General features: G+C 46.9%; 1 protein-coding gene across 1 annotated transcript in view; it reads right to left on the bottom strand.

Moving 5' to 3' along the window:
- Positions 1–13,323, bottom strand: part of LOC115122421 (voltage-dependent calcium channel gamma-7 subunit-like) — a 49,209-nt gene that overhangs the window by 15,239 nt on the left and 20,647 nt on the right. Inside the window, exons 2-3 of the mRNA XM_065027837.1 lie at positions 2,170–2,365; positions 1,585–1,671 (exon numbers count right to left, since the gene is read on the bottom strand). Coding sequence (XP_064883909.1) covers positions 1,585–1,671; positions 2,170–2,365 — 283 coding nt within the window. The remainder of the gene's footprint in view (positions 1–1,584; positions 1,672–2,169; positions 2,366–13,323) is intronic.

Genomic DNA, 13,323 nt, shown 5'->3' with positions numbered 1-13,323 from the left:
GGTTCGGTGGTTGATGTCCTTGATGATCTTTATGGCCTTCCTGTAACATCGGGTGGTGTAGGTGTCCTGGAGGGCAGGTAGTTTGCCCCCGGTGATGCGTTGTGCAGACCTCACTACCCTCTGGAGAGCCTTACGGTTGAGGGCGGAGCAGTTGCCGTACCAGGCGGTGATACAGCCCGCCAGGATGCTCTCGATTGTGCATCTGTAGAAGTTTGTGAGTGCTTTTGGTGACAAGCCGAATTTCTTCAGCCTCCTGAGGTTGAAGAGGCGCTGCTGCGCCTTCTTCACGACACTGTCAGTGTGAGTGGACCAATTCAGTTTGTCTGTGATGTGTATGCCGAGGAACTTAAAACTTGCTACCCTCTCCACTACTGTTCCATCGATGTGGATAGGGGGGTGTTCCCTCTGCTGTTTCCTGAAGTCCACAATCATCTCCTTAGTTTTGTTGACGTTGAGTGTGAGGTTATTTTCCTGACACCACACTCCGAGGGCCCTCACCTCCTCCCTGTAGGCCGTCTCGTCGTTGTTGGTAATCAAGCCTACCACTGTTGTGTCGTCCGCAAACTTGATGATTGAGTTGGAGGCGTGCGTGGCCACGCAGTCGTGGGTGAACAGGGAGTACAGGAGAGGGCTCAGAACGCACCCTTCCGGCGCCGACAGAGATGGCCGCCTCGCTTCGCGTTCCTAGGAAACTATGCAGTTTTTTGTTTTTTTTTACGTGTTATTTCTTACATTAGTACCCCAGGTCATCTTAGGTTTCATTACATACAGTCGAGAAGAACTACTGAATATAAGATCAGCGTCAACTCACCATCAGTACGACCAAGAATATGTTTTTTCCGCGACGCGGATCCTGTGTTCTGCCTTACAAACAGGACAACGGAATGGATCGCATGCAGCGACCCAAGGAAACGACTCCGAAAAAGAGGGAAACGTAGCGGTCTTCTGGTCAGACTCCGGACAAGGGCACATCGCGCACCACTCCCCAGCATTCTTCTTGCCAATGTCCAGTCTCTTGACAACAAGGTTGATGAAATCCGAGCAAGGGTAGCATTCCAGAGGGACATCAGAGACTGCAACGTTCTCTGCTTCACGGAAACATGGCTCACTGGAAAGACGCTATCCGGGGCGGTGCAGCCAACGGGTTTCTCCACGCATCGCGCCGACAGAAACAAACATCTTTCTGGTAAGAAGAGTGGCGGGGGCGTATGCCTCATGACTAACGAGACATGGTGTGATGAAGGAAACATACAGGAACTCAAATCCTTCTGTTCACCTGATTTAGAATTCCTCACAATCAAATGTAGACCGCATTATCTTCCAAGAGAATTCTCTTCGATTATAATCACAGCCCTATATATCCCCCCCCAAGCAGACACATCGATGGCTCTGAACGAACTTTATTTAACTCTTTGCAAAATGGAAACCATTTATCCGGAGGCTGCATTCATTGTAGCTGGGGATTTTAACAAAGCTAATCTGAAAACAAGACTCCCTAAATTTTATCAGCATATTGATTGCGCAACCAGGGGTGGTAAAACCTTGGATCATTGTTACTCTAAGTGTAGGGTACAGTATACTCACTCAGAATATTAGCAGTATTCTCTGTGGTGATCTCTATCTCTGGCTCAGTGAAATACTCTGACGCCACACATCTCCCGTTCTCTGTCCCTGAGAGAGAAGGGAAAGAAAGAGGAGTGTATCAAATTGAGGCTTGCATGAGAATGAGAGAGGGAGGCAGATACATACATACAGGGGTGGACTGGGACCAAAAATCTGTCCTACCATTTCTAACACAACGGACCATTTTTTTATTTGAGGCCCCCACACCGGCCCATTTTGTTATTTGAGGCCCCCATGTTTTGCCAGTCAATTATTTATTTTGCACAAAGAAAACAATTTAGGCAAAAAATGAATCAGCCCATCTGGCATTTGCCTGAGAAGCCGGATGGCCAGTCCGCCCCTGCATACGTTAATGAAAAAATAATACAGTATATAACATTGAGATTGGGAAGTTGCACTGATATAAGGTCCGTTTAGTATTTTCCACTAATGGTTAACGTTCAGATTTAGAAGGAGAGAACTGATCCTAGATCAACTATGGCTAATTCTACCTGGAGCAGATTGGTCAGGTCAGCACTGCTATTGAGGGTCAGAGGTCATATGTACCAGCCACGAAGCAGACCCTCCAGAGGCCAGAGTGCAGGGCCATCTTGACCTCCATGCTCTGGTTCTGCTGCAGCACGATGCCCTCCTCCATCAACAGCCAGTAGTCTGTAGACACAGCCACGCCCACCAGCAGCAGACCACACGCCCCAAACACCGTGGACAGGATGGTCAGCGCTCTGCTACTGCACGAACTCATCTAGAGACAGAGGGAGAGAGCGGAAGGAGAGGAGGGAGTGGAGGGAGGGAGAAGGAGAGAGAGCAAGGATAAGTCAGACTTATTGCATGAAGTCTTCAGAGAAGAGCGAGAGACAACGCAAAGAGAGAGACAGAGAACTCCTAATTTTAAATCAGACTTTTAGATTAAACTCATTTACAGAGAGAGAGAAAGAGAGAGGGAAGGAAACAGGTACCTCGCTCAGAAGTCCTGCTGGGAGAAAGAGAGAGGGAGGGAAATAGATACCTCGCTCAGAAGTCATGCTGAGAGAAAGAGAGAGGGAGGGAAATACATACCTCGTTCAGAAGTCATGCTGAGAGAAAGAGAGAGGGAGGGAAACAGATACCTCGTTCAGAAGTCATGCTGAGAGAAAGAGAGAGAGAGGGAAACAGGTACCTCGTTCAGAGGTCATGCTGAGAGAAAGAGAGAGAGAGGGAGGGAGACAGATATCTCGTTCAGAGGTCATGCTGAGAGAAAGAGAGAGGGAGGGAAACAGATACCTCGTTCAAAAGTCATGCTGAGAGAAAGAGAGGGAGGGAAACAGGTACCTCGTTCAGAAGTCATGCTGAGAGAAAGAGAAAGGGAGGGAGACAGATACCTCGTTCAGAAGTCATGCTGAGAGAAAGAGAGGGAAACAGATACCTCGTTCAGAAGTCATGCTGAGAGAAAGAGAGAGGGAGGGAGACAGATACCTCGTTCAGAAGTCATGCTGAGAGAAAGAGAGAGGGAGGCAGACAGATACCTCATTCAGAAGTCATGTTGAGAGAAATAGAGAGGGAGGGAGACAGATACCTCGTTCAGAAGTCATGCTGAGAGAAAGAAAGAGAGAGGGGGAGACAGATACCTCGTTCAGAAGTCATGCTGAGAGAAAGAGAGGGAAACAGATACCTCGTTCAGAAGTCATGCTGAGAGAAAGAGAGAGGGAGGGATACAGATACCCCGTTCAGAAGTCATGCTGAGAGAAAGAGAGAGGAAGGGAGACAGATACCTCGTTCAGAAGTCATGCTGAGAGAAAGAGAGAGGGAGGGAGACAGATACCTCGTTCAGAAGTCATGCTGAGAGAAAGAGAGAGAGAGGGAGGGAGACAGATACCTCGTTCAGAAGCCATGCTGAGAGAAAGAGAGAGGGAGGGAGACAGATACCTCGTTCAGAAGTCATGCTGAGAGAAAGAGAGAGGGAGGGAAATAGATACCTCGTTCAGAAGTCATGCTGAGAGAAAGAGAGAGGGAGGGAAACAAATACCTCGTTCAGAAGTCATGCTGAGAGAAAGAGAGAGAGAGGGAGGGAGACAGATACCTCGTTCAGAAGTCATGCTGAGAGAAAGAGAGAGGGAGGGAAACAAATACCTCGTTCAGAAGTCACGCTGAGAGAAAGAGAGAGGGAGGGAAACAAATACCTCGTTCAGAAGTCATGCTGAGAGAAAGAGAGAGGGAGGGAAACAAATACCTCATTCAGAAGTCATGCTGAGAGAAAGAGAGAGAGAGGGAGGGAGACAGATACCTCGTTCAGAAGTCATGCTGAGAGAAAGAGAGGGAAACAGATACCGCGTTCAGAAGTCATGCTGAGAGAAAGAGAGAGGGAGGGAGACAGATACCCCGTTCAGAAGTCATGCTGAGAGAAAGAGAGAGGAAGGGAGACAGATACATATACCTCGTTCAGAGGTCATGCTGAGAGAAAGAGAGAGGGAGGGAGACAGATACCTCGTTCAGAAGTCATGCTGAGAGAAAGAGAGAGGGAGGGAGACAGATACATCGTTCAGAAGTCATGCTGAGAGAAAGAGAGAGGGAGGGAAATAGATACCTCGTTCAGAAGTCATGCTGAGAGAAAGAGAGAGGGAGGGAAACAAATACCTCGTTCAGAAGTAATGCTGAAAGAAAGAGAGAGAGAGGGAGGGAGACAGATACCTCGTTCAGAAGTCATGCTGAGAGAAAGAGAGAGGGAGGGAAATAGATACCTCGTTCAGAAGTCATGCTGAGAGAAAGAGAGAGGGAGGGAAACAAATACCTCGTTCAGAAGTCATGCTGAGAGAAAGAGAGAGAGAGGGAGGGAGACAGATACCTCGTTCAGAAGTCATGCTGAGAGAAAGAGAGAGGGAGGGAAACAAATACCTCGTTCAGAAGTCACGCTGAGAGAAAGAGAGAGGGAGGGAAACAAATACCTCGTTCAGAAGTCATGCTGAGAGAAAGAGAGAGGGAGGGAAACAAATACCTCATTCAGAAGTCATGCTGAGAGAAAGAGAGAGAGAGGGAAACAGGTACCTCGTTCAGAGGTCATGCTGAGAGAAAGAGAAAGGGAGGGAGACAGATACCTCGTTCAGAAGTCATGCTGAGAGAAAGAGAGAGGGAGGGAGACAGATACCTCGTTCAGAAGTCATGCTGAGAGAAAGAGAGAGAGAGGGAGGGAGACAGATACCTCGTTCAGAAGTCATGCTGAGAGAAAGAGAGGGAAACAGATACCGCGTTCAGAAGTCATGCTGAGAGAAAGAGAGAGGGAGGGAGACAGATACCCCGTTCAGAAGTCATGCTGAGAGAAAGAGAGAGGAAGGGAGACAGATACATATACCTCGTTCAGAGGTCATGCTGAGAGAAAGAGAGAGGGAGGGAGACAGATACCTCGTTCAGAAGTCATGCTGAGAGAAAGAGAGAGGGAGGGAGACAGATACATCGTTCAGAAGTCATGCTGAGAGAAAGAGAGAGGGAGGGAAATAGATACCTCGTTCAGAAGTCATGCTGAGAGAAAGAGAGAGGGAGGGAAACAAATACCTCGTTCAGAAGTAATGCTGAAAGAAAGAGAGAGAGAGGGAGGGAGACAGATACCTCGTTCAGAAGTCATGCTGAGAGAAAGAGAGAGGGAGGGAAATAGATACCTCGTTCAGAAGTCATGCTGAGAGAAAGAGAGAGGGAGGGAAACAAATACCTCGTTCAGAAGTCATGCTGAGAGAAAGAGAGAGAGAGGGAGGGAGACAGATACCTCGTTCAGAAGTTATGCTGAGAGAAAGAGAGAGGGAGGGAAACAAATACCTCGTTCAGAAGTCATGCTGAGAGAAAGAGAGAGGGAGGGAAACAAATACCTCGTTCAGAAGTCATGCTGAGAGAAAGAGAGAGGGAGGGAAACAAATACCTCATTCAGAAGTCATGCTGAGAGAAAGAGAGAGAGAGGGAAACAGGTACCTCGTTCAGAGGTCATGCTGAGAGAAAGAGAGAGGGAGGGAGACAGATACCTCGTTCAGAAGTCATGCTGAGAGAAAGAGAGAGGGAGGGAGACAGATACCTCGGTCAGAAGTCATGCTGAGAGAAAGAGAGAGAGAGGGAGGGAGACAGATACCTCGTTCAGAAGTCATGCTGAGAGAAAGAGAGAGGGAGGGAGACAGATACCTCGTTCAGAAGTCATGCTGAGAGGAAGAGAGAGGGAGGGAGGGAGATACCCCGTTCAGAAGTCATGCTGAGAGAAAGAGAGAGGGAGGGAGACAGATACCCCGTTCAGAAGTCATGCTGAGAGAAAGAGAGAGGGACGGAGACAGATACCTCGTTCAGAAGTCATGCTGAGAGAAAGAGAGAGGAAGGGAGACAGATACCTCGTTCAGAAGTCATGCTGAGAGAAAGAGAGAGAGAGGGAGGGAGACAGATACCTCGTTCAGAAGTCATGCTGAGAGAAAGAGAGAGGGAGGGAGACAGATACATCGTTCAGAAGTCATGCTGAGAGAAAGAGAGAGGGAGGGAAATAGATACCTCGTTCAGAAGTCATGCTGAGAGAAAGAGAGAGGGAGGGAAACAAATACCTCGTTCAGAAGTCATGCTGAGAGAAAGAGAGAGAGAGGGAGGGAAACAAATACCTCGTTCAGAAGTCATGCTGAGAGAAAGAGAGAGGGAGGGAAACAAATACCTCATTCAGAAGTCATGCTGAGAGAAAGAGAGAGAGAGGGAGGGAGACAGATACCTCGTTCAGAAGTCATGCTGAGAGAAAGAGAGAGGGAGGGAGACAGATACATCGTTCAGAAGTCATGCTGAGAGAAAGAGAGAGGGAGGGAAATAGATACCTCGTTCAGAAGTCATGCTGAGAGAAAGAGAGAGGGAGGGAAACAAATACCTCGTTCAGAAGTCATGCTGAGAGAAAGAGAGAGAGAGGGAGGGAAACAAATACCTCGTTCAGAAGTCATGCTGAGAGAAAGAGAGAGGAAGGGAGACAGATACCTCGTTCAGAAGTCATGCTGAGAGAAAGAGAGAGGGAGGGAGACAGATACCTCGTTCAGAAGTCATGCTGAGAGAAAGAGAGAGAGAGGGAGGGAGACAGATACCTCGTTCAGAAGCCATGCTGAGAGAAAGAGAGAGGGAGGGAGACAGATACCTCGTTCAGAAGTCATGCTGAGAGAAAGAGAGAGGGAGGGAAATAGATACCTCGTTCAGAAGTCATGCTGAGAGAAAGAGAGAGGGAGGGAAACAAATACCTCGTTCAGAAGTCATGCTGAGAGAAAGAGAGAGAGGGAGGGAGACAGATACCTCGTTCAGAAGTCATGCTGAGAGAAAGAGAGAGGGGGAGGGAAACAAATACCTCGTTCAGAAGTCACGCTGAGAGAAAGAGAGGGAGGGAAACAAATACCTCGTTCAGAAGTCATGCTGAGAGAAAGAGAGAGGGAGGGAAACAAATACCTCATTCAGAAGTCATGCTGAGAGAAAGAGAAGGGAGACAGAAACAGGTACCTCGTTCAGAGGTCAGGCTGAGAGAAAGAGAGAGGGAGGGAGACAGATACCTCGTTCAGAAGTCATGCTGAGAGAAAGAGAGAGGGAGGGAGACAGATACCTCGTTCAGAAGTCATGCTGAGAGAAAGAGAGAGGGAGGGAGACAGATACCTCGTTCAGAAGTCATGCTGAGAGAAAGAGAGGGGAAACAGATACCTCATTCAGAAGTCATGCTGAGAGAAAGAGAGAGGGAGGAGACAGATACCCTCGTTCAGAAGTCATGCTGAGAGAAAGAGAGAGGAAGGGAGACAGATACATATACCTCGTTCAGAGGTCATGCTGAGAGAAAGAGAGAGGGAGGGAGACAGATACCTCGTTCAGAAGTCATGCTGAGAGAAAGAGAGAGGGAGGAGACAGATACATCGTTCAGAAGTCATGCTGAGAGAAAGAGAGAGGGAGGGAAATAGATACCTCGTTCAGAAGTCATGCTGAGAGAAAGAGAGAGGGAGGGAAACAAATACCTCGTTCAGAAGTAATGCTGAAAGAAAGAGAGAGAGAGGGAGGGAGACAGATACCTCGTTCAGAAGTCATGCTGAGAGAAAGAGAGAGGGAGGGAAATAGATACCTCGTTCAGAAGTCATGCTGAGAGAAAGAGAGAGGGAGGGAAACAAATACCTCGTTCAGAAGTCATGCTGAGAGAAAGAGAGAGGGAGGGAGACAGATACCTCGTTCAGAAGTCATGCTGAGAGAAAGAGAGAGAGAGGGAGGGAGACAGATACCTCGTTCAGAAGTCATGCTGAGAGAAAGAGAGAGGGAGGGAGACAGATACCTCGTTCAGAAGTCATGCTGAGAGGAAGAGAGAGGGAGGGAGGGAGATACCCCGTTCAGAAGTCATGCTGAGAGAAAGAGAGAGGGAGGGAGACAGATACCCCGTTCAGAAGTCATGCTGAGTGAAAGAGAGAGGGACGGAGACAGATACCTCGTTCAGAAGTCATGCTGAGAGAAAGAGAGAGGAAGGGAGACAGATACCTCGTTCAGAAGTCATGCTGAGAGAAAGAGAGAGAGAGGGAGGGAGACAGATACCTCGTTCAGAAGTCATGCTGAGAGAAAGAGAGAGGGAGGGAGACAGATACATCGTTCAGAAGTCATGCTGAGAGAAAGAGAGAGGGAGGGAAATAGATACCTCGTTCAGAAGTCATGCTGAGAGAAAGAGAGAGGGAGGGAAACAAATACCTCGTTCAGAAGTCATGCTGAGAGAAAGAGAGAGAGAGGGAGGGAAACAAATACCTCGTTCAGAAGTCATGCTGAGAGAAAGAGAGAGGGAGGGAGACAGATACCTCGTTCAGAAGTCATGCTGAGAGAAAGAGAGAGGGAGGGAGACAGATACCTCGTTCAGAAGTCATGCTGAGAGAAAGAGAGAAAGAGGGAGGGAGACAGATACCTCGTTCAGAAGTCATGCTGAGAGAAAGAGAGAGGGAGGGAGACAGATACCTCGTTCAGAAGTCATGCTGAGAGAAAGAGAGAAAGAGGGAGGGAGACAGATACCTCGTTCAGAAGTGATGCTGAGAGAAAGAGAGAGGGAGGGAGACAGATACCTCGTTCAGAAGTCATGCTGAGAGAAAGAGAGAGGGAGGGAGACAGATACCTCGTTCAGAAGTCATGCTGAGAGAAAGAGAGAGGGAGGGAGACAGATACCTTGTGATTGAAAAAAAAAACAGGTTTATTTTTTTACCACTTCCAGCTACATCTGAGGTTTATCTCAGAAAGATGGTTTAACAAATTTGGCATTTCCTGAACATATCAGGCATGTTTTAACCAGATGAGGAAGTCCAGGATTTCTTGGTTCCAGAACCGCTGCTTTTCGTTTAAGGTATTCGGCTGAAGTGAAGTGCAGATTGGTTGACCAGCTGGAGCGTGCACGCAACATTCAAAAAGGTCCTAATTTCGATGACAGAAAAAATGACAGATATGGAGTCAAAAGACAGAGCCCAGAAAACATAACGAATATGTTCCGATATTTCTCCCAAAAAGTAATACATCTGCCGCGGCAAAAGCCAGAGAGGGAGCCTGGCAGAAAATTGCAGACAGTGTTAAATGCACATGTTTATTGGCACGGTTCCAATATCTAATAGGCCTAGTTTACACATATGGCTAATTAGGAACAATGCTTTCACTTTATAGATCATATTTATTGCAGCGCTGGTGGGTGATATTACCTTTTAAATGCTTTGGCCTAATATGTCAATTGTAGTAACATATGTCACAATTGCAATGGTAGGACCATTCCATAGCCTATGTAAGATGAATACTAATGTATTGAATTCATAGAGTGCTTCTCGTGACAACACCAGCAGCAATGTTGTTCAATGTTTAGTTGTAACCCCATGGGAGTCAGATCATCCGAAAAAAGAAGGAAGGAAGGACATTGAATTCAATGACTGTTTGTGAAAGTGATTTGGTTTGGTGAAAGTTTAGGCTACATTATTCAGTAGCTACCTGTTTGTTTAGGCTGTTAAAGTTGTTTCTATTCACGTAGTCTCCTTCATTTGGTCCAGAGGGTGTTTGAATGGGAGATATGTGGCCATCTATAGCACCAATGATGTTCGGAAAATCCGCGGGAGGAATTAGGCGATGTATTATTTTTATCATGTTGCCTAGATTTATTAATTTGAGATTAACAAAGCATCGCTGGCAGTCAACTGATCGCAGCCTATTGTACCTGCATTCTATAAAAGTTCTCCTTGATTATATGGACAACTTGATGGCCAGGGAATGCAACACAGACATAAAAAAAATTATTCAATGAGAGGCAGACTTCTTCTGGCTCTACACACCGTTGCCTTGCCAAATAGTTCAGCATCGCCCACATTGTACAGGAAATGTCCATTGGCAGAACATCTCTAAGCAATACACATAGTTTGTATAGCAGTCAAAGCGATACCGAGTTGGGTTACATTTGCGAAATATGAGTACATTTACCAGATATATGAGTGATTGTGCGGAAAAACGATAACGTTCAAAAATACATTAGCGGTCCAATAATTCGTTCCCTTTGTAAAGTACGGCGAACATGGATTTTCCAAGGAGACTGTCACAGCCTACTAGGAGTGGTGGGTTGTCACGGGATACTAGGAGTGGTGGGTTGTCACGGGATACTAGGAGTGGTGGGTTGTCACGGGATACTAGGAGTGGTGGGGTTGTCACGGGATACTAGGAGTGGTGGGTTGTCACGGGATACTAGGAGTGGTGGGGTTGTTACGGGATACTAGGAGTGGTGGGGTTGTCACGGGATACTAGGAGTGGTGGGTTGTCATGGGATACTAGGAGTGGTGGGGTTGTTACGGGATACTAGGAGTGGTGGGTTGTCACGGGATACTAGGAGTGGTGGGGTTGTTACGGGATACTAGGAGTGGTGGGTTGTCACGGGATACTAGGAGTGGTGGGGTTGTTACGGGATACTAGGAGTGGTGGGTTGTCACGGGATACTAGGAGTGGTGGGTTGTCACGGGATACTAGGAGTGGTGGGTTGGAATCAGGCGCAGAGAGCAGGGTTCAGTAAATCGTGATTTATTCTCCAGACAAAAAACGGTCACGCCAACATACAGGGCGCATAGAACAGACCAGCCCAAACACAGGACCAAACAGTTTGGAGAATACAAACATGAAAACCACAACCAACAGAGTAACAAAAAACAATCCCGCACAAAACAAGGGCGGGTCAAACTACTACATATAGGGAAGCTAATTAAACCAAAATACACACAGGTGAAACTAATAAGACAAAACCAACAGACAAACGAAAAGGGATCGGTAGCGGCTAGTAGGATGGTGACGACGACCGCCGAGCACCGCCCGAACAGGCAGGGGAGCCAACTTCGGCGGAAGTCGTGACAGAGACAGGCCATAGTGAAGAAAAATAATCTATATCTCTTTCTCGAGGTGAATATTTGCCAAATTCACTTGAAAAACCAGCCAGTGAGCTTCAAGCAAATGCCAGGGTAAATGCTGGAACCAACTTGAAAAAAGGCAGTGAAAGCAAATGCCAGGGTAAAGTAACCAACTATAGGGAAACCTGCAGGAAAGAGAGAGGCATTTGATTTAATTACGGTATCATACAAAATGTTTCACAGAAAATATTTGTTTTGCATCCATTTACAAATTATTTGCTCTTGCATTGAACAATTATTTCCTAGCAATACATATTTTACTATTAATACATTTGTGTTTATGTTTTGCTTTCAGTATAATTATTTTTGTTTGCAATACTAAGAATTTTGTTCTCGACATCAGTTTTTCAAATTGATATTAATGGCACAAAAGTAAGTTACTCGCTAGAAAATTGCACCATATGTTGTTTCAAGCGGCAATCCTTAATTGAAACATTAACAAAGTGGGCTCCCCGGCACAGTTTAGGTAAAAATCTGATGGATGGGACTGGAGAAATGCAACCACTCTGGAATCCATAGCCTGCGCTCTGGACTGACCATCCATGATATCAAAATGATAGTTTTAACCTATATAGTTTTTAAGCTACACAGTGTTTGTTTTCATTTACTTGGTTTACAAACATTGGAGTAAATGTGGAGGTTTCTTACATGTGAAACTGCAAATTAGATTTTCACTTTCACATGTGGAATTGCAAGTTCACATGTGAAAAATAATCGTATGTGAAAGTTAGATTTTTTTAGATTTTTACATGTGATTCCACATGAGAAAGTGAGATTTTCACATGTAAAAGTTTTGTGAGGCACATGTGAAAAGGTGGCATTAACATGTGAACTCTAAATTTAATACATGTGAAAACAGCTATTTCACATGTGAAACTGCAAATTTGACATGTGCTTTTTTGTAAGGGCACACAAATATGTCATGTTGTCGCTAAAAAAGAGATATTACGCATCCATTTGAGAACCAATCACAGAAAAGGTCAAAGGGCAGAGAGATGATGAGGGCCAAGTTAATAATCATCAACAAGCACACACACAGGTTCCATTGTGATTCCGACATTAACTTTCCAGGCCTTAGTGCTGGTTGACTGGCCAACACTGCACTGCATATCCTCCCTCCCCAGTCAGCACGCTGAGTGTGTGTGTGTGTTAATTCACCCTGTGTGTTCATTCATCACCCATTTGCGACACAATCGCAAAGGGAAGGAGGGATGAATGGAGAGGGAAGGAGGGATGAATGGAGAGGGAAGGAGGGATGAATGGAGAGGGAAGGAGGGATGGAGGGATGGATGGAGAGGGAAGGAGGGATGGATGGAGAGGGAAGAGTGAATGGAGAGGGAAGGAGGGATGAATGGAGAGGGAAGAGGGAAGGAGGGATGAATGGAGAGGGAAGGAGGGATGAATGGAGAGGGAAGAGGGAAGGAGGGATGAATGGAGAGGGAAGGAGGGATGAATGGAGAGGGAAGGAGGGATGAATGGAGAGGGAAGGAGGGATGGATGGAGAGGGAAGGAGGGATGAATGGAGAGGGAAGGAGGGATGAATGGAGAGGGAAGGAGGGATGAATGGAGAGGGAAGGAGGGATGAATGGAGAGGGTAGGAGGGATGAATGGAGAGGGAAGGAGGGATGAATGGAGAGGGAAGGAGGGATGGATGGAGAGGGAAGGATGGATGGAGAGGGAAGGGGGGATGGAGAGGGAAGGAGGGATGAATGGAGAGGGAAGGAGGGATGGAGAGGGAAGGAGGGATGAATGGAGAGGGAAGGAGGGATGGATGGAGAGGGAAGGAGGGATGAATGGAGAGGGAAGGAGGGATGAATGGAGAGGGAAGGAGGGATGAATGGAGAGGGAAGGAGGGATGGATGGAGAGGGAAGGATGGATGGAGAGGGAAGGAGGGATGGAGAGGGAAGGAGGGATGAATGGAGAGGGAAGGAGGGATGAATGGAGAGGGAAGGAGGGATGAATGGAGATGGAAGGAGGGATGAATGGAGAGGGAAGGAGGGATGGATGGAGAGGGAAGGAGGGATGGATGGAGAGGGAAGGAGGGATGACTGGAGAGGGAAGGAGGGATGAATGGAGAGGGAAGGAGGGATGAATGGAGAGGGAAGAGTGAATGGAGCCTGGCTTTGTGAGCGAGGGATTGGAGGATTGGAAGAGCTGGGAGAAGGGAATTAAGAATAGGGTGAGAATAGGGTGGAGAGAGACAGATTCAACAGAGGGAAACAGATAAGAAGACAAAGAGAGGAAGGAAGACAGACAGACAGACAGTGAATGGAGGATAACCATGGAAACGGTTATCAAAACTCTACATGCATATGT

The sequence above is a fragment of the Oncorhynchus nerka genome, linkage group LG14, assembly GCF_034236695.1.
Source record: "Oncorhynchus nerka isolate Pitt River linkage group LG14, Oner_Uvic_2.0, whole genome shotgun sequence".
Classification (NCBI taxonomy): domain Eukaryota; kingdom Metazoa; phylum Chordata; class Actinopteri; order Salmoniformes; family Salmonidae; genus Oncorhynchus; species Oncorhynchus nerka.
The sequence above is the reverse complement of the archived record's forward strand: the minus strand, read 5'-3'. Positions and strand labels throughout refer to the sequence as shown.